The following is a 22,027-nucleotide window of genomic DNA, read 5'->3' on the forward strand; positions in this document are numbered from 1 at the left end:
AAACATTTCCCAGTGTTTCTAAATACAGAGCTTATTTTTATTGTTTATTTTCAGTTTTTTAATTATAAAATACTTAAAGGTACAGAAAATAAATATTTGAAACATCTCTACCCACCACTCAGAATTTACATTTTTCCAGTTCCAGCTGTATCTTGAAAGAGGTAAAGCATTACTGGTACAGCTTTTGTCTTTTTTTACCCCTTGCTTGTACCATTCCCAGAGACAGTCATTATCCTGAAGTTAATTTGTATTCTTTCCATTCATATTTTTATATTTTGACTTAATAGGTACACATATTGTTTTCTTTCCTTTATTCTGCTGTTGGAAAGTGATGCATTCCTTTTTTGTTAACTTTTTTTTTAAACTATAAATTTTAAAACTATAGAAAAGTGTAGAGAATAATGTAACTAATATCTGTATACTACCATTATGAGTTGGCAAATATTTAGCTAATTTTTTTAACAAAAAATATTAAGTGTTATAAAGGTAAAGTCTCTTTGTTTCCCTCCTCTGTTCTATTAACTTTGTTCCACCCCTAGAGCCACTATTCTGAAATCAGCATGTATTCCTCAAGTCTACATTTTCATACTTGACTATATATGTAGGATTTGTTTTGTTTATGTTTACGTAAATGATATACTGAATGTAACAAATTACAACTTTTTTTCATTTGGTTATTTTGGAGTTCTACCTATCTTAATACATATCTAATTCTTTCATTTGTTGGGTGGAGTAAATGAATAGCCACTGTTTATCCATGCTTTTGGCAGACATTCTGCTGTTTCCAGTTTTTCATAATTTCAAATAATGCTGCAGAGAACATTCTTGTACATGTCTCCTTAGCAGAGGAATTTCTCGGTTATATGCTATGCTTATTTTTAACTTTTTTAGATGTTGCCAAAGTACTTTCCAGAATGTTGATGTCAACTTACACCCCTTCTGGTGGTGTCAAGTGATTACCATTTCCCCATATTTTCATTAACACTTGGTATTGTTAGGTTTTTAAATTTTTGCCAGACTGGTGGATGTAAAATGGTATTTCATTTTTAATATGAATTTCTGTGATTTCTGTTATGTTTGAGCATCTTTTCACATCTTTATTGGCCATTCAGTTTCTTTCTTTATTGAATTTTCTATTCATTTTTCTGTTTATACTATTGATAGGAGTTCTTTATGAATTCTAGATACTGAGCATTGATTTCTTACATTATAGATATTTTCTCCCAGTCTTTAGTTTATCTTTTAACTTTGTGGTACATTTTTTTTTTAATTTATTTATTTATTCATTTATTTAACTTTTGGCTGTATTGGGTCTTTGCTGTTGCACGTGGGTTTTCTCTAGTTGCTGAGAGCAGGGGCTACTCTTTGTTGCAGTGCGCGGGCTTCTCATTGTGGTGGCTCCTCTTGTTGGGGAGCACGGGCTCTAGGTGCACGGGCTTCAGTAGCTGTGGTTCACGGACTCTGGAGCATAGACTCAGTAGTTGTGGCGCACGGGCTTAATTGCTCCGTGGCATGTGGGATCTTCCCAGACCAGGGCTCGAACCCGTGTCCCCTGCATTGGCAGGCAGATTCTTAACCACTGTGCCACCAGGGAAGTCCCTACATTTTTTGTTTTAGAGTTTTATCAATACATTTTGACATGGTTAAATTGATCAGTCTTTTTCCTATGACTTTTACATTTTCTGCATGGCTTAAGAAGGCCTCCCTCACTCACTCATTATAAACATCTCTCTTACATTTTCTTCCAATACGTTTAAGTCTTGTTTTTTCTATTTAGATCTTTCGTCCATCTGAAATTTAATTTTTTGAATGGCATAAAGCTAAGGATCTAATTTTATTCCTTTAGGTGGAAAGCCAGTTGTCACCATTTATTAATTAAGCCCTCTGTTTCTACTGATGTGTAATACATCATCTGTAGTACACTGTGCTCCTGTAGACATGTGAGTCTGTGTTATTTCACTGGTCCTGTACCAGGTCTACACAATCCTATTTACATTGACCTTATTAAAACTTTTGATAAGGTAGGAAGACTTGCCATACCGATTCTTCTTTTCCAGAGTTGCCTTTATCATCCTTAGACTTTAATAAGTTTAACATTTATTACATTTTTACTCAGATTGAAATTCCTAAGGCTTCCTTCTCTTTTAGGAAGAACAGAGTATGTTAGATTCAGCTATTGGTTCTGAATAATCAATGGTGTTGGTAAATGGGTGTCACCTACTATTTCGGCTTAAGATTCAGGACTGCCTTTAGGTCAGAGAGGCCAGATTTTTTTTTTTTTTCCTTTGGCTCTGCTCGTTTTGTGGAATCTTAGTTCCCTGACCAGGGATTGAACCTGTGACCTCAGCAGTGAAAGCACAGTCTTAACAACTGGGCCTCCAGAGAATTCCCTGGCAAGGACAGAATGTAAATCCTGATTTAAATTGGATATTTTCTGTAAACATTATTTTGTCAAGGTATTTCCACGCCCTCTAATACAGTAGGTAGTAACGCTGACTTGATTACTCGTGTCTGAACCTCAGTGAATCAAAGTGATTAGAAAGACAGTTGTTCCAGTCACTATTGCTGCATAACTAATCACCCTATGGCCTAGTAGCTCAAAATAACAACAATCATTTTATTATTTCACATGGTGTCTGTGGGTCAGGAGTTTGGAAGAACTGGTTGTCTGGGTACTTCTGGCTCTTGGTCTCTTATGGAGCTGGAACAACAAGCGACTGGACTGACTGGGCACTGGCTAGCATCTCTCCTCCGCGTTATCTTTCTGTGTGGGCTGGTTTTGGCTTCTTGCACACAGTATGGCAGCTCAGGACGCTCATTCTGCTCACATGACTGCCAATAGCTTCAAGAGACAGAGGTCCAGCTGACAGGCAGAAATGGCTTTGCCTCTTTTGAGGCAGCCTCAGAGGTCAGGCAGCATTACTCTGTCACATTCGGTTGGTTACAAAGTGAGTCACAAGCCTGTCCACATCCCAGGAGGGGGAAATTAGACTCCAGCTCTTTATAGGGGAGTGGCAAGGTTCTAGAAAGGTTTGAAGGGAGATACTATTACAAACGTATTTGGAAAACACAGTCTGCCACAGTCTCTGTATTTATAAATGCATCTTGAGGTACAAACAGCAAACAAATGACTTACGAAAACTTGAACACAACTGACTTACATGTTGAGGACTGCCTGTGTGGTACAATAAATATTATACTATACAAACAGTGCAAAAGGAGGTTAGATAGGAGAATTGGGGATTAAAGAAGACCCAGGAAAGGCTTTTGAAAAGGAGAGGATTGGGGCTGGGTATGTGGGACAGGATACAAGGGAATGTTCAAGGATTGGGAGACTACTTGGGCACAAAGGAAGGAATAAGTGCTTGGTGTGACAGGTGTGTAAAGAGACTTGCATACCCACAGCAGAAAGAATAAGAGCAGTCATCAAGAGGGACCAGCTGAAAAAGTGCCTCAAAAACAAAATCAGTACAGAAGGAAATAGAAAGTCATTGCAGCTTTTAGTTCATCTTCCTTTAATACCATTCTGGGACCAACTTTTAAACCAATACTAAATGAAGCATTTTAACTTGAATTTTCCTGAGATATGATTGTAGTTTATCAAAATTTAAATGCGAATTAATCTTGTTGCAGTGTCCTGTGCCTGCATGTCGAGGGAAGTCATTTACTGCTCTCCGAAGCTCTCCTCTCACAGCTACGATGGACTGGCAGTCAATCAAGTAAGCAATCAGACTATTAAATAAAAGGCAGGTTTTAGAGCTCTCATACTGCCAAGTAAATCTACAGTATTCCTGTATTATACTTTGATTCTTATCTGTAGATTGTGATAAAGTATATAGTAAAAGGTTTACTTGGTGCAGAGTTATGTGTTGGAGTGACAATTGTGTTTATTTGAGATTCGTTTTCTATCAGATTCCAGAAAGGATTTAATGTGCAAGTATTATGTCCTTTTGCTATTGGGAAATCATTTTATATCTCATTTATGTGACTCATTGAATTGGATGTATATATAAGCAAAGCTGTATGTTTCGTTCCATAATGTGATATCCTAGAAATAATATTGTTTTGAAGTTTTAAAATAGAGAATCCCTTAGAAATAGATATGTTTCATTTTATGTTCACAGTATCCATGAGACATTTTCTATAGGTGATTAAAAAAAACTGGGTTTTTTTTAAAGTCAGATAGTTTTCTCTATGTGTGTATATTTTTAACAATTTATTCCATTTTTTTCTGGCTGTAGTCCCATAACTTATCCCTAAATATAAAATAATGGGTAGTTTTGAAGTCAGGGTGCTATCCAGGAAACTTGGCTGAAACAGATGGTCTTTGAAAACTAAGAACATAGGGGAAAAGTGAAGTAGATTGCTACCAAGCCCTGTCCTAGCTTGACCTCCTAATGCCCTATAAAAACCAAGACCAATATATACAATAATTAACTGTGCACTATGCTGAGATCTTTACAGACACTCCATTTTATAAAAGATGAAATGTTTAAAACTCTTGAGTGTGATCATGTGGGGGAGCCTGGTTTCCAGCCCATGTCTATAGCACTTTCACCACTGAAGGGGGTGGTGAGGGCCTTAAAGGTGCTATAAGGTTCACAGTAGATGCATAGAAGATTCGGAGTGACTTAATTATTTGAACAAAATTTCTTTGTTTTCAGGTAAAAACAGACTAAAAATAGGCTTAAATATTTTAACTGGATTTGAATGATCATCTCCTAATGTTAGGAAATCAAACTTAGGGGTAGATGACTGAGAAAAGGAGGACATTTAAATCCTTTTCTTGAGTTTTTAAAAGTAAGGTATTGCTCAGGTTCATTTTAAATGAGTTAGTTATAGTAAAACTTTGTTAATGCAATATTAGCTTACATAATTAATTGTTTTATTCTATTACTATATAGGTATATAAAATGATTTTTTGCCCTAGAAGAAAGGCCTCCTTCCTGCCATATACAGTAAATTCAGTTTCAGTTTTTTCTGAGCCCTAGCTTGGATGGCCATAAGGAGTTAAGTTATTGTTTCTCAACTAGTGCATTGAAATGTTTGGATGAGTCAAGGTGACAGCTTTATTGTGTATATCAGAATCGGAAGCCTTAACAGTTGCAGCAGTCCCAGTTCTAGAAGTTCACCTGATGAAGACAGTCACAGTATGTGCAGAAATAGCTTGCTGAAAGTATGTTTTCACAGTGTTGATAACCAAAAATGGAGAATAACCTAAACATCTGAAGAAAATATTATAAAAAGGATGATACTATGAATTATTGTGTAGCCACTAATTATGATGATGTAGGAGAGTGTTTTGAAATGACATCCAAAAATGTTTACAATGAAGTTAGTGATAAAGCAGGTCACAGAATGTTCTCTACTGTACAATACTGACTTTATTTAAAAAAAAAAAAAACACTGGTAAATACAAAAACATGTTGAGAATATACTGTCTGGGAGGTGAGATGAAAGTAATTGTTATTTTCTTCTTTCTGTTTATCTGTGTTTTTAATTTTTTACAAAGGTGACACATAGAAATATGTGTTCTTTTAATAAGAAAAGTCAAAAAGTATACTGTTTTTCCTTTTTTTTCTTGGCTGCTTTGGGTCTTTGTTGCTGCGTGCGGGCTTTCTCTAGTTCTGGCGAGTGGGGGCTACTCTTTGTTGCAGCGTGCCGGCTTCTTATTGCGGTGGCTTGTCTTGTTGTGGAGCACGGGCTCTAGGCATGCGGGCTTCAGTAGTTGTGGCTCGCAGGCTCTAGAGAGCAGGCTCAGTAGTTGTGGCGCCCAGGCTTAGTTGCTCCACGGCATGTGGGATCTTCCCGGACCAGGGATTGAACCCGTGTCCCCTGCCTTGGCAGGTGGATTCTTAACCAGTGCACCAGCAGGGAAGTCCCTAAAAATATACTTTTTTAAAGCAAGGTGACCTTAGCATGTTGTGTCACTCTGACACTTCTCATTGCAGTTCGCCAGTGTTTAAATATGCATTGAGGGTGAAAGTAGTGGGTAACCATGGAGCAGGGTTTGTACTTACATTCATCATTTAAGTGATTAAATTAAAAAGTTTTAAAGTAATGTGTATGTTTTTAAAAAGTCAATCAGCATAGAAGGCCACAGTTCCCACAACTTCTTGTTGCCTTATACATAATTCTAGATAACATTCTTATGTCTATTCCTTCACTTTACTCATCCACTCTGTGAGCTGAGGATGTTAGAGACATGGTACCTGCTGTCCCTTCTCCCCCTTCCACCTCTAGACTTTTTTCTGTATGACGTTACATTTAAATTGTCAAGGTTTATTTCTGTTTTCTAATGAGAATTATCTTCCATGTTTTATTCATAGGTCGTATCTAATGAAACCAACAAACAGCACTTACATTTTTATGATAACGTAAATATTGTTCAACAAAGAATCAAGTCAGGTGATCAGATGCCAAGAGAAAGAATGTAATTTGTGTCACTGGGTTGTTTTGTTTTGTTCGCTTTTTGCCCCTTAAAGGAAAATGATCCAAGCATCAAAATCAAAATGGATTCTTTTCTTATACTCCACTGAATTATCCCATATTTTAATATGCTTCATATTTGGACTATAACTTTGTTGTTTAGCACTTTTCCTACTCTTCGTCATCTTTTTATCCATGGTGTTCTGAAAACGTCTGAGTCTATCTAATCGTGTCTTCATCCTGCTTGATACTGATTGGCCCTTCAACTCTAGAATATCTATTTTCTGTGTTCTCTCTTTGGGCTTCTTATCAGGTGTATCCATTCAGTTGTTTGTCCTTCACCCTTTGTTTTCTTTATGCTCTTTTCTAGACTTTTTTGGCTTTTGCTTGTATCCCTTCTATAAGTGATTTTTGTATACATGTCTTTAATTTTTCTGATCTCACACTTGTTTTCCAATAGTTTCTTTTTCATAGCAGCTCATTCTTGTTTTATGATGGTAACATTTTCTCAGGAACTCTTAAGCAGTTTTTTCTTTGTTTTTAATGCTCTTCTCCTTCTTTAATTATTGCCATTTCATCCTTAAATATCTGATGAGGAATGAGAAATTATTTGGAGTAGGTAGGATAGGTTTCCTTTGCTATTTTTTAGGTAGGAGTTTTTCTTCAAAAAGCCTCATCCCTGGATAGAGGGTAGGGTTTTGACTACCAGATTTTGCTTTATGAATGTGTTTTTGAATTTGGCTTGGGCTCCTGAAATGCTAGAATGAGGAGGCTTATGCTGGAGCTCTGATATCCTCTCTGGACACCTTAGTTCCCCTCATAGAGTAGATGGCTCTGTTTCCTTAAAACAGTGCTCTGGTTTTTGCCAGGTGGGAAAGCCTGATGGCTTTCCTGGGATGCCCTCATTCTTCTCCTACCCACCTATCCACCCACCTTCCAAATAATTTCTGAACAGCTATTCTGTGACTTGTCTTTCAGTTGATTATCCTGTTTTGTTTCAGCCATCTGCTCCCACTCTCCATTCCTGCCACCTCCAACTTAGAAGCCTCTCTAGGGCTGAGAACATTGGCTCCCACTTCTCTTGTACCCTTGCAAATTTTTCCCGTGTGTATTCTGGAATTCATTTTATTTTGTCGATCAATACTTTCCCATTTGCTGTTTTATAAAATTTCATTAATAGCTCTTATTTGTTGATGGCACCTCTGCATGCCCCAAAACTTCTCTTCACTCTTTTAGTGACTGTTATTTTGGTGGACACTTTAGAGGGAAGGTAGGCAAATGCATGTGCCCATTCTGCCATCTTTAATTGGAAATTGCTGAAGTAGTTTTAGATATACCATTGAACTTTTTCTTTTTTTTTTTTTTTTTTAAACTAACTGCCCTTTATCTAGCTCAGCACCATGTGGACCCTGAATAGTTAATATGTTGACAAAATAACCCAAAGTCAGTATATGTACTGACTGAAAATTGTTTAACTTTTTAGAATCCAGGAGTTGATGTCTGATGATCAGCGAGAAGCAGGTCGGATTCCACGAACAATAGAATGTGAGCTTGTTCACGATCTTGTGGATAGCTGTGTCCCAGGAGACACAGTCACTATCACTGGAGTTGTCAAAGTCTCAAATGCTGAGGAAGGTGTGGTATAACTTTCCTCAATTCGATTGTCCCTCAGTAGTTTGTCAGCATTCATCTTTTCCCTTTTTAAGATACTTCTGAATTTCCATTAATTTAAAGAACCTGATTCTTATATAGGTGAAACTTTTCCTCTAAAATAAAAGTTTATTTATAGCTCACCATGCCTTTCTTCTACATTCTACTTGAATCTTTGTAGGGAAAATGAAAATACCAATTATTGTGTATCATACTTTGAAATTTACAGGTTCTCGAAATAAGAATGACAAATGCATGTTCCTTTTGTACATTGAAGCAAATTCTGTTAGCAATAGCAAAGGACAGAAAACAAAAGCTTCCGAGGATGGATGTAAGCATGGAACATTGATGGAGTTCTCACTTAAGGACCTTTATGCCATCCAGGAGATTCAATCTGAAGAAAACCTGTTTAAACTCATTGTCAAGTATGTATGAGGTTATCTCAAGTTTTATTTTATCATGTGCATGTTGGGAGTGCTCTTGGCTACCAGTAACTGAAAACTAGTCAAAATGTTTGCAAATTACAATTCATTAGACATCTTTAGACCTGTGCAGCCAAGTCATTGAAAGAAGGAGACTAAGGGGTGAACTGCCTACATAATATTTAAAGAAGGGATAAAATTTCATTTTTTCAGTTCAATTCAAAGAATCAGAATAAATAAGGCCATATATGAATATATGAAGTATTATGTTGAATATAAAGAAGTATTTTACATTTGTCAATTGTATAAATAGGAACAAACAAAAAGGACAAGGTGGAAGAGATATAATCCAGCTAATCACCCATTTTTGTACAGCCTGTAAGCTGAGTGGTTTTTACATTTTTTCATAGCTGAAAAAAATTAAAAGAATATTTCATGACACACAAAACTACATGAAGTTCAAATTTTGCTATCCATAAGTAAACTTTTATTGGAACACAGCCACACTTGTTCATTTACATAGTATCTGACTGCTTTTGAGCTACAGGGGCAGAGTTGAGTAGATGCGATAGAGAATGGCTCACACATATTTATGTGTTTGTACCTTTACAGATAAGTTTGCTGATCTCTAGTTGAAACAATAAGGAAAATTTACTATATCACACAATCTGGTTACTTAACAGAAGAGTCATGGGACAGTGAATTACAAAGTCATTTCAACTACTTGTGTGTAGGGGGTCGTTTGTTTACTTTTAAAAAGCAAGAAATAGATTCACATCGAAGTCACTTACTATTGATAAGTATTTCAGAATATTTTTTTATTTCCGTGTTATTGCCCTGCAGTAGAGAAGAAGCAGTGTAGAGGCGTTTTTGCTTTAGTGATGACGAGCCTTTTCTAGAAGATAAACCTGAGTTAGAATCTTGCTTCAGCCACTTCCAATGTGATCTGGGGCATGTTAATTTCTCCTTCATTTTTATCTTCTTAAAGTAGAAATAATAATACCTGCCTCAGAAGGTTGTTCTGAAGATTATATGAGATTTCATGATGTACTTAACATAATTAACACAATGTGCTGTTATTTTGAAATATTTTGACAAATTTTTGGATAATTTTGAAGAAATAGGAGAAAATGAGAGAGACCGAATAGTAACTGTACCAAACAGGTAAAGAACTGAGGTTTTGAAGTTCATTGTATTAGAAAAATTGATCTTGTCACACTTTTCTCTTCACCTAGGCTTTGGGCTTGAGGAGAATTTAACAGTTTTTCTTTCTGCCTTTAATATGTTAATTAGCAAGCTGGGAAAAGTATAGCGTTCCTCAGAGGTTCTTTGTCCTTAAACCCTCAGAGATGTCCTTTGAATAGATGGCCATCCAAACCCACCCTGGGAGAGAGGGTGCTCTGAGCTAGGGTGGCGATGTGATCTGGGGATAAATGATGGAGTGGTCTGTAGCAAGTGGCCAAGGAACACCCTGGTTGAGGACCAAAACACCTCTTTGATTGGTACCTCTTACCGGTCATAAATAAAAATGAACATTTGCAGTGGTCCTTCTTCTGTCATACTTAAGGAAGATAAGTTAGTATGAAAAACCTGGGTTTCCTTCCTACAGTTTGCTTTTACCTTTTAGTTCTAAGTTTGTGATTCCAACATCAAAACTTGAATTTTTCATGGTCCTCCATTTGTGAATCTTGCAGGGGTTGGCAAACTAGGCAGGCTGCTTGTTTTGGTAAATAAAGTTTTTATTAGAGCACAGCCCCACCCATTTATTTACAAATTATTGATTGTTGACTTTGACAAAAGTTGGATAGTTGTGACCCAGACAGTAAAACTGAAACTATTTACTTTCTGGCCCTTTAGGAAAAATGTTGTCAACCCTTGCTAGATTAACAAATTGAGGCCTATGAAAAGAGAATGGAGAAGACAATAGAAGGCTGTTTTAGTTTAGGTTTCTTCAGAAGCAATGATTTGCATAAATGTAGTTTCTTTGGGAGGTGATCCCCAGAAATACTGGGAGGGGAATGAAGAAGTGAGATAGAGAAGGGAGGGCAGTTAGTGTATGATACCTTAATGGAGGCTTAATAAAGGCTTAATCCTTCTGAGGCCTCTGGGACACTTGACTGTAGAGCTAGCCTCAGTATTTTTCCATCTAAGGGCCTAGATTTGGGGCTGCTCCTGAGAATATTAGACACCCTAGCACTTCTGGCCTGCCCAGCCTGCCTGCTGATGATGCTTCTGCGGCCAGAGAAAGCCCTTTGGCAGACAGGTGCAGGTGCTTGGTAGGAGGCCAGCAGTGATCATGCAGGAGCGCGCTGAACAATGACTGCCAAGGGGAAGTGGCAGGACACCAACTTCTGTGTTGACATGTATTAACAGGGATAATGATTCACAGTTAACTCTGATTATATCTCTTCCTCCCTGTCCTTTTTGTTCCTGTTTATACAATTGATAAATGGGAACTACTTCTTTATGTTCAACATAATACTTTATATATTCATATATGGGCTTATTTATTCTGATTCTTTGAACTGAAAAAATGAAATTTTATCCCTTTATTATGTACTCAGTTCACCCTTTAGTCTCCTTCTTTCAGTGACTTGGCTGCACAGGTCTAAAGATGTCTATTCATGTAAAATATAATATAATTCTGTATCCTAAAGCCTAAAGTAGAAGACCATGATTATGATCTTTTTTTTTTTTTTTTTTTTTTTGTGGCGGTCCATGTGGCATGAGGGATCTTAGTTACCTGACCAGGGATTGAACCCGCGCCCCCTGCATTGGAAGCGTGGAGTCTTAACCACTGGACCGCTAGGGAAGTCCCTATGATGCATTTTAAAGGCTAGTAATATAAATGCTTTACAAGTGTCCTGTCTCCCTTACACAGGCACACTTTTTAAAACATTCTTCCCTTTGTAGATTCACCAAGAATTTTGATAAATTTACTGTTAGAATAAAATTTCTTGAGTTGTTTGAGGAGATGTACATTTTTTATTTTTTACTATTTTGATGCTAAAGAAAGCAAGTTAAGCAAATTGTAAAGTAGATCTTCTAGTGTATCACTGAAATGTAAGTTAGAATTTATAAGTCGTATTCTGTTTTTCAGCTCGCTTTGCCCTGTCATTTTTGGTCATGAAGTAAGTATTTTACTTCATCTTTGCTCAAAAATACATAAATTTGGCAAAAATAGTATATAGAGATTTCACAAAAAATAGTCATTTCTGTTGGCTAGTTATTCATATTTTATTTTTATTTATTTAAAGCAATAAAGTTTAGTATTTTTTTAAATTAATTTATTTATTTTTGGCTCCGTTGGGTCTTCATTGATGTGCACGGGCTTTTCTCTAGTTGCGGCGAGCAGAGGCTACTCTTTGTTGCAGTGCGCGGGCTTCTCATTGCGGTGGCTTCTCCTGTTGCAGAGCATGGGCTCTAGGTGCACGGACTTCAGTAGTTGTGGCACGTGGGCTCAGTAGTTGTGGCTTGCGGCCTCTGGAATGCAGGCTCAGTAGTTGTGGTACACACGCTTAGTTGCTCCACGGCATGTGGGATCTTCCTGGACCAGGGCTCAAACCTGTGTCCCCTGCGTTGGCAGGCGGATTCTTAACCACTGCGCCACCAAGGAAGTCCCTCATATTTTAATATGAATCATTATTCTCCATAAATGGATGATATGAGAGATAAACTACAGTCCCTTGTAGGAATGGTCTTTTTTTAAAGTGACTCTGGACACTGTAAATGTTAAAGCAGAACTAACAAAGATTTCTCAGTTTTGTGGAATGGATTCAATGCCTGGCAAGGTAGGTCTTCACTCAGTGACTTTTAAGATACCTGATTTTATATGCTTTCTAATTTTCACTTTTTAATCATTTACATTAAAGAAGTTTATATTTTTAGACTTACTTTTCTTAGGAAAAGAAAAAAAACAAAGTTCAGTCATGCTTTTAAAAAAAAGAATCCACACACAAATGTTGTAAACATAGGAGGAGCACCCCTTTTGCTAGTCATCTTTATGTTTTTCTCACTTGTTTTTGTTTTTTCTCTCCTTTCACATCTGAGCTTGTTAAAGCAGGTTTGGCATTAGCACTCTTTGGAGGAAGCCAGAAGTATGCAGATGACAAAAACAGAATTCCAATTCGAGGAGACCCACATGTCCTTGTTGTTGGAGACCCAGGCTTGGGAAAGAGTCAGATGCTACAGGTAGGAAATCAGACATTTAGTATTTGACCTTTTGCTTGTAAAATGCATGAAAAATTCACAAGTGAATTTTCTTTAAACATGCAGTGTTTGTGTTCCAGAGGGTATTATTTGTCAGGTAGTGTGAGTTGGGGTTTGTGTGAGTAATATATAATTTGTATCTGGCCATCCTTTCAAATCGAGCCAGTCTCCTGTCACTCAGGCTGCACAAGCATGCTGCTCTGTTAAGATGTCAACTATTGTGAAATATTAACCATTTCCCTAACCCCCTTTTTTGTATCCAGCATTGCTTTGCTAGTCTTTGTTGTTGTGACCTCACCTATGAAAAGAATAGTTAAAGAAAGTAAAGCAGGGTCACCCGTTATCTCTTCATACAACTACATAAACACTGTATTGGGCTTTAAGAATAGTCTGATAAAGGTAAGAGATCTGTCCTATCCATCTCCACTGCTTCTTTCTGAGTCTAAAACAAGGAAACTTCTATGACCAGTCTGTTGTTGGTCCCCAAGATGATTTTGGCTGTGCCAATCAGAGCCTAGTAGTTCTCCCCTCCAGGGCTTATGCTGGCCCTAGAAGATGCAGCTGGTTGGAGTGCTTGTGGTTTCCTTGGAGTGACACCTGGTAAGCCAGCAATGCATATCACTATCACCTTTGGAGCTTTTCGAAAATACCGTGGCCTTCCCCAGTATTAAGAATTAAGAGGGCTTCCCTGGTGGCGCAGTGGCTGGGAGTCCGCCTGCCAATGCAGGGGACACGGGTTCGTGCCCCGGTCCGGGAAGATCCCACATGCCGCGGAGCGGCTGGGCCCGTGAGCCACGACTGCTGGGCCTGCGCGTCTGGAGCCTGTGCTCCGCAACAAGAGAGGCCGCGACAGTGAGAGGCCCGCGCACCGCGATGAAGAGTGGCCCCCGCTTGCCACAACTGGAGAGAGCCCTCGCACAGAAACTAAGACCCAACACAGCCAAAAATAAATAAATTAATTAAAAAAAAAAAAAAAAAGAATTAAGAATCTCTGGGTTAGGGTCCTAGCATCTACCTGTTTATAAACACAGGTTATTCTGAAGTGCAGCCAGGATTGAAAACTCTCGATCTCATTGTATTATAAACCTACTGTCCTTCATGTCAGAGGACATGCTTATTTATTCCCTATGGCTGAGTGTTAAATCAGTTATCATTTTAATTCCTAATCTGATATTTATTTAATCCTGTGTTTCCTAGTTTTGTTCATTTTGGCCAATTGGGTCAACTTTTTTTAAAAATTCTGTTCTGAACCCATGCTATAAGTCTGACAACTGAGGCACAGAGTACCCAGTTATAGGTGAAACAGAGTTGATAGTAAAAATGAAAACAGTATACTTGGGTAGAATATGCATGTAAAAGTGCATGTCGGGATCTGAATGGCATGTAAGTCTGCTAGTCCCACTAAGCCAAGGTTTTTAAAAATTAGGCTAACACTAACAGTTATGAGTTGTTTATATTTTTAAATTATGTTTTCCTTTGACCATTTAGCAAGCCATCATACTCTCAAACTAACAACTAAGGAATTACAAGTAACAAAAATAATGATAGCTAACATTTATTTAGCTAGGCACCGAAGCATCACTTGGGTTATGTGCTACACAAGTCCAGAGCGCACTATTGACATAGATAACAGTGTATAGAGTGCTGTCTCCTAAGGTGGTGGGGTGCACAGCTGTGTACAGCGGCCTTGCACGGGGCATGTATTGTATGCCAGGTACCAGGTTAAGTGTCTTGCATATACGATCTCATTTATTCCTCAAGGCAGTATGTGATAAAATGTAAGGAAGCTGAGGCTCAGAAGAGGTTCAAGAGCAGCACCACCAGTAGATGCGTGGTAGAGCCAGGACTTAAACAGGTCTGCCTGACTCCAGAGATCCATGCTTATAGCTGTTGTGTCCTTTATTCTGTCGTGCCGTATCTTGTTTACTCAGAAGGTGAGCACTAGTGAGCCATTTTATTACCTGATGTTTAAAGAAGCATTGGAGTCTCTGAAATTAAACTTAGTACTTACATTTTTTCTATTTGAACTTGAAAATGAAGCATAAAATGGAATTGTGTAGAGTATTCACATGACCACAGACTTCAAAATCAGGCTGCCTGGGTTTGATTGAATCCTGACGTCACACCTTCATAGCTGTGTAAGTTACTCTCTTCAGACCTTAGTTTCTACACCAGTAACAGAAGTGCTACCTTCGTCTTACTGTGGTGGTGAAGATTGTACAGTAAAGCTCTTAGAAGAATACCTGGCATATAGCTAATATTTGTGAGCAACTACTATAGCTATTATTTCCCTTTTACTTTGGTTGATTCTCTTAAACTCTTTGTTTCATTAGGCAGTGTGCAGCGTTGCTCCACGTGGCGTGTATGTTTGTGGTAATACCACAACCACCTCTGGTTTGACTGTAACTCTTTCAAAAGATAGTTCCTCTGGAGATTTTGCTTTGGAAGCTGGTGCCCTGGTACTTGGTGATCAAGGTAAGAGGCCAAAGCAAATAATAATTTTAGGACTTTTTTTTTTTTTTTTTTAAGCCTTTTCCTTTTCAATTAATTTCTTTACAGTCTGTTCCAAGAGTCATTTGGACAGCACCGTCCCAACCAGTGAGTTGAGAATGAGTGCCAGAAAAACTAGAAATACACATCTCATCATTTTGTTTGTTTGTTTTTTCAGGATATGATGGATAGTTTATAAGAAATCTAGTTGGAAGGCTCAGCAGGAAGAGATCGCCAGTTGGGCTTTGCTACCTAAATTTCTCTTTGTGATGCTTTAACCCTATTGGGAAAACATATTCCTGTGCATGTATCAGGCAGTGCCTAGGTTCCAGTCCAGCTGAGGTCATTCATTCCTTCCAGTTTGCCAGTGACATCACATTTCTAAATCCAGTACCTGTCAGCCATGTTTGACACAGCTGATCACTGCTGCCTCAATGAATACTGTATCTCCTTGGTTTCAAGGACACTGCACTCTTCTGGTTTTCCTCTTACTTTTATTCACTGTTCAGTCTCAGTCTTTACTTGTTCTTCGTCTCCCCAGCGTCTTAACTGGTTGGCTCCTCAGGATACTTAGTTTTTGTACTATTTTCTTCTCAGTCTGTACTTACCTTCTTGATGATCTTATCTAGCTTCATGGCTCTTTACCTACGTATATCCTGAAAATTTCCAAATTTATGTTTCCTCTCCCTTGAACTCCAGGCACATATTTCCCCTTGCCTATGCAGTATCTCTACAGCTTTCTCAAACTTAGCATGTCCAAAACCAAAGTCTTGATCTTCCCCTTTAACCTATTCTTCTTACAGTTTTTTCCCATCTTAGTAAATGACACTTCCATCCTTTTATTTGCTCATATCAGAAAACGTGAAGACATTCTTGACTTTTTCACATACCTCACATCCAGTCTGTCGGCAAATCTTGTTGGCTCTACCTTCCAGATATAACCAGCATCCAACCACTTCTCCACTGCTGCTACCCCAATCCAAGACACCATCATCTCTCACATGTATCATTACTGTGATCTCCTAGTTGGCATGCCTGTGACCACCGTTGCCCTTCCTATTGTTTTTAACAAGGCAGAGCAATCCCATTAAAACTTAGATCACATTATTCTTCTGTTCAAAACCCTCCAGTGCCTTCCCATCTCACAGAGTGGAAGCCCAAGTTTGATAGTGGCCCAGGCACCTTTTAATCACCTCTTTTGCCTTGTTACCTGCTACTTTCCTCTTACTTCCTCTTCCCCAGCTACACTGGCCTCCTTGCTATACCTTGAATACCACCAGCACTCCAGGCACATCACATTCCTGCATTGCAGCCTTTGTACTTTGGAACCTTCTTACCCCAGATAGTCTGCAAGGCTTATTTCCTTTCCTCCTTCAAATTTTTGTTCAAAAGTCCTGACCCCAGTGAGGCCTTCCCTTAGCACCACATTTTACACTGTAACCACCACCCCCCACCACCAGCAGACCCTGTTCTCCTACCCTACTCTACCTTTCTTTCCAGAGCATTTCTTACCTTCTAATATACCATATGGTCTACTTTTTTTATTGTCTGCCGCCCAACACTGAATAGAATGTAACCTTCACAAGGACAGAGAATATTGTCTTTGCAGTGCTATATCCCGCGTGCCTAGAACATAGTATTGATATATAAAAAGCATTCAGTAAATATTTGATGAATGCATAAATTCAACAAACATATATCTGGTTATTATATAGCTCATTAGAAGTGACAGTATTTTTGCTAGGTTACTAGGTGAAGAAAATAATAAATAGGAAGAGGTTACTCATTGTTAAGGTGTCACACTTTCCATTAAATAGAAGTTGAAGGTGATACAGGGTTTAGCTGTGCAGATAGCTAATGTGATTTAATAAGATGCACAGTGTTAAAAGTCCATGGCTGTGGCTTCCCTGGTGGTGCAGTGGTTAAGAATCCGCCTACCAATGCAGGGGACACGGCTTCGAGCCCTGGTGCAGGAAGATCCCACATGCCGCGGAGCAACTAAGCCCGTACACCACAACTACTGAGCCTGCGCTCTAGAGCCTGTGAGCCACAACTACTGAAGCCTGTGCTCCTAGAGCCCGTGCTCCGCAACAAGAGAAGCCACTGCAATGAGAAGCCTGTGCACTGCAACGAAGAGTAGCCCCCGCTTGCTGCAACCAGAGAAAAGCCTGCATGCAGCAATGAAGACCCAACGCAGCCAAAAAATAATAAAATAAGTAAAATAAAGTAAAAAAAAAAAAGGTCCATGCCCTTCTCTTTCAAATCTATGTAGATAAGCCAAGCACTATGATGGTAAAAATATCACTGTTAAAATACAAAAGAATATTAGTCAGCAGAGACCAGATTCTAGAAACAAATAGAATCCTACTAAATAATAAATAGGATCCTACTAAAATCTTTACTGAAGACTTTCAGGGGAAAAAAATGAGAAATAGAGCTGTTTTATAATATTTCCCTTCTTCGATATCTAATGAAATGACCAAAAAATTGTTTGGAAAAAAAAGCAACAAGATATACCAATTGTAGCCAAACAAGAAAAAGAGTAAAATTTTCACAACTTAAACTTTATGCTTTAAAACCAGGGGTTGGCAAAGTTTAGTCCACAGGTCAACCCACCTTCAGCCTATTTTAGTGTAGTCCACAAGCTATTTTAAAGTATTGTAAAGGACAAACAAAAACCCAAGAATATGTGACAGACTATATGTGGCCCACAAAACATAAAAAATTTCATCTGCCTGTTTATAGGAAAAGTTTGCTAGCCCCTGCTTTAAACTTTGAAAAGTGGCAAAGAGGTAGCCTGACTTTGTTCCTACCCTGTCCACACCTCTGAGGAACTGTACTAGTAATCTTGAGAATTTCCAATAATACCATCAATTCCAGAGAGTCCTGGACTGATTGATCATAGAGTAGATATAGAAGCATTTAACCATAGCAAAGCCCTCAGGACATGACCACCAAATTGCTCATGGTATGGGGAGAAGGGGAGGAAAAATATTACAAGGTAATGTTAGAGGGCCTCCAGTAACCTGCGGTTTAGACGTAATACAACTGGCACATAAAATGTTTTATCTAGGATGGACCTAGATACGATCATACTAAGTGACATAAGTCAGACAGAGAAAGAGACTTATCGTGTGATATCACTTAGAGGTGGAATCTAAAAACTGATACTCCTTACCACCCCTCCTCCCCGTTCAGTGGTGGGTCTTCATATGATGTTTAAAGAGGTTAAGTGTACAGTTAACTCTACAGTTGTACAGTCAACACCTGGCATTGCTGAGAACTGCACTCTAGACTTCTGACTTTAGAGGCTTTGTGTTCCTTCCCAAATCATGCTGTCCACTGTTCCCAAAGGACCCAGCTCAAATAGCACCTTTTTCTTGAAACCTTTCCAGATTCCCCTTCCTCTTTTAACTCCACCCCACCCCCAGAAAATTCATATGATTATGCATATCTATTATAGTTGTTAAAATATACTATCTTAAATGTGTATATATTTTATCTCATCTGTTCAAATTTAAGTCTTTAAGCTTTTTGAGGGTCACTCATATCTTCATTTTTGTAACCCTCACAACATAGTGCCTTGCCTAAGGAAAATGCTAAATCAGTAAATATTATATAACAGTTAAATAAGATAAATATTTTATTTGCTGTAAAACAAGCACAAATTTTGTACTGTATGACATTTTATAATTTTAACTGTTGGAAACTAATGGAAATATGCTTTATTGTGGAATAATTTCTATCTTGTCAGGTTTGAAACTTGACGAAAGGAATATTTTTTGTCTGAATTATTTTACTGTGGTTGTAGGTATCTGTGGAATAGATGAATTTGATAAGATGGGGAATCAACATCAAGCCTTGTTAGAAGCCATGGAACAGCAATGTATTAGTCTCGCTAAGGCTGGCGTGGTTTGCAGCCTTCCTGCAAGAACTTCCATTATTGCTGCTGCCAATCCAGTAGGAGGACACTACAATAAAGCCAAAACAGTTTCTGAGAATTTAAAGTAAGTCTCTTCAAATATTTATACTTTAATATATTGAATCCCTATAGATATGAAGACGACAACTTAGGACATAAATGGAGAGTTCACAGAAGTTGCAAGTTTCCAATAAATGGACACGTTAAAACAGTGAAGTGCTGGGACCTCCCTGGCAGTCCAGTGGTTAAGACTCCATGCTCCCAATGCAGGGGGCATGGGTTCGATCCCTGGTCAGGGAACTAAGATCCTGCATGCCACACAGTGAGCCCAAAATAAAATAAAATAATAAAACAATGAAGTGCTATTGACATCTACCAGATTGGCAGATGTTTTAAATATTAATCATTATTGGCAATGGGGTGGGGAAATGGGTTCTCACGTACATAGTTTAGCATTTTGAAGGACAGCTTGACATGTCTATCACTATTTTAAATGTATATTCTGTTTGTTCCAGCCAATTCTTTTAGGAATTATACTCACAGAAATAGGCACAAGAGTGCACAAAGATATGTTGACAGGGTGGGTCTTACGGCATTGTTTATCACTGCCAAAGATTGGAAATAACTTGAAGTGCCCCCATCGATAGGGAAGTGCTTGAACTATATAATAAGACTGTACTGTGGAAAGTAGCAATTAGGAGAATGAAGGTAGCTTTGTATGTACTGTGATAGGGGAACATGTCTGTGCTTTATGGTTAAGTGACAAGAGTACATTACACACTTATCTGTATATGTGTATCCCACTTTTTTTCCAAAACCAATGTTTCTTTCTATCTGTATGCATGTATGCTTTCTCTTCTAATTTGTTCTGTACGGGTTGGACAAAATGTATGGGGAGGGGAAAATAGATTCAAATGATGCGTAAGTGAGAAAAAGACAAAAAGATGCCTCATGTGAAAAATTGGAACTTTAAATTCTAGTGGGAAACAAAAAGCTAATTTTCTAATATTTAATAATAAATACTTTTATTGTAGGAATGGTACATAGTAAAAAACACAATTGTACTTTGAGATTCTGGGTATTTCTGTACTACCACCACCAAAAAAGCCATCTGTTAGTGTTTCTTAGTAAAATGACAAAGCCCTGTATTGGAAAGATCAGAAAGATCTTATTGAACAAGGATCCAGGGAACTTGGATTCTGGTTTTTAGTGGTACCACTAGGATGTTGGTCAAATTCTTTAACCATTCTGGATTTCAGTTTGTTGGTCTCAAAGGAGTTATCTGGTTGGTAAATTTAGAAATGACTAAGTAAAACACAGCACTTTTACTATAATGACTAATAGACATATAAATGCCCCTTTTAGAAAAAGTGGTATTTTTGCTTCTAAATAGGCATAGGTACTTTGAGAGACTCAGTGTTTTGGTGAGACAGAAAATATAAAAGATTAAGAACTACTCATCCAGATAACCTTCGATGTATCATGTAGCATTCTAGCTTACAAGTTCAATGGTCCTAAATCATAAGGAGTGATATAGAACATAGAGAAGAATTTAGTGGTTTTGATGGTGTGAGAAAAGACTGCATCCTCAACATACCGATATAGGTACATATAAGGCTGTGTACATGTGACCTGGTGTGTCTCTGGAGTTGGTGGGTATATTGAATCCAGAAGCTATTGCTTGTTTCTTTAACCTGAAGCTTCATTTTCTTTTTTTAAGTTCTACCTGGAACTTGATTGGTAAGCAAGTGAGTAAACAGTTTTCTAGGTTTTCTGTTTGTTTTAATTCCAATCACTGTTTCTTCTTTCTTTCACACCTTTAGAATGGGGAGTGCCCTACTATCCAGATTTGATTTAGTCTTTATCCTGTTAGACACCCCAAATGAGGATCATGATCATTTACTCTCTGAACATGTGATTGCAATAAGGGCTGGAAAGCAGAGAGCTGTTAGCAGTGCCACAGTAGCTCGTATGAATAGTCAAGATTCAAATACTTCTATACTTGAAGTGGTTTCTGATAAACCACTATCAGAAAGACTAAAGGTATGTTTCTTCTCCTTAATCGTTCAGTTCAGTTTTGTTTGAATGTCAGAGTTCAGTGTGTTGCTTTTTGTAGAGCAGTAGTATGTAAACTTTCATAGCAAATACCTTTTATATTACAATACTAGAGTTTATATAAAGTTCAGTTGAAATAATCTAAGTCAACTAGACCGAGAGCTAGAACTATAGTGTTTGGCTTATTTGGTCTATTTATCTAAACAAGTGATTTTAGCAGAAAGATTTTATTTGCTACTTATCCTTGTAATCTTGGGCCTTTTTATCATGCTTTAGGTGGTTCCTGGAGAAACAATAGATCCAATTCCCCACCAGCTATTGAGAAAGTACATTGGTTATGCTCGGCAGTATGTCTCTCCAAGGCTATCCACAGAAGCTGCTCAAATTCTTCAGGATTTTTACCTTGAGCTCCGGAAACAGAGCCAGCGGTTAAATAGCTCACCAATCACTACTAGACAGCTGGAATCTTTGATTCGTCTAACAGAGGTTCGTTGATTTTAAGTTCACATTCTTTTGGCTTAGAAAGGGAGTAGAGGGTAATAACATTTCTCTCAATTTTCTGTGTAATGATTTGCTTTTCTTCCTACTGAGAGACATTAGAAATGGGTGGATACATTTTTTTTAAAGGGTTGTCATATATGTAACATATCGAAGTTTAACCATTTTTTTCAAAGCAGGACCAGTTACTTATGCAATGGTTTTTTTTTCCTTTAATGACACTTAGGAGACTCTTGAAGTTTGAAGATTGCTTAGGTTAACTAAGGTTTTGGGGATTCAAAAGTGAGCATATGGGAACATGGAATGTGTCAAATATCTTAGGAGTATTTGATTTTATACATGACAGGTCTGT

The 22,027-nt window shown here is 37.9% G+C and overlaps 1 protein-coding gene across 3 annotated transcripts in view; it reads left to right on the plus strand.

Annotated features, from left to right (window-relative positions):
- Positions 1-22,027, plus strand: part of MCM8 (minichromosome maintenance 8 homologous recombination repair factor) — a 42,973-nt gene that overhangs the window by 15,362 nt on the left and 5,584 nt on the right. For all 3 annotated transcript variants that reach the window (XR_014235617.1, XM_082359873.1, XM_082359874.1), the window contains 9 exons: positions 3,634-3,719; positions 7,913-8,064; positions 8,309-8,504; positions 11,602-11,632; positions 12,552-12,692; positions 15,044-15,185; positions 19,012-19,207; positions 20,946-21,165; positions 21,454-21,663. Coding sequence is in view for 2 of the 3 variants with exons in the window: in XM_082359873.1 (XP_082215999.1) it covers positions 3,634-3,719; positions 7,913-8,064; positions 8,309-8,504; positions 11,602-11,632; positions 12,552-12,692; positions 15,044-15,185; positions 19,012-19,207; positions 20,946-21,165; positions 21,454-21,663 (1,374 nt within the window). In the remaining variant the exon portion in view is untranslated. The remainder of the gene's footprint in view (positions 1-3,633; positions 3,720-7,912; positions 8,065-8,308; positions 8,505-11,601; positions 11,633-12,551; positions 12,693-15,043; positions 15,186-19,011; positions 19,208-20,945; positions 21,166-21,453; positions 21,664-22,027) is intronic.

Source organism: Balaenoptera borealis, assembly GCF_965194805.1.
Source record: "Balaenoptera borealis genome assembly, chromosome: 16".
NCBI classification, from domain to species: Eukaryota; Metazoa; Chordata; class Mammalia; order Artiodactyla; family Balaenopteridae; genus Balaenoptera; species Balaenoptera borealis.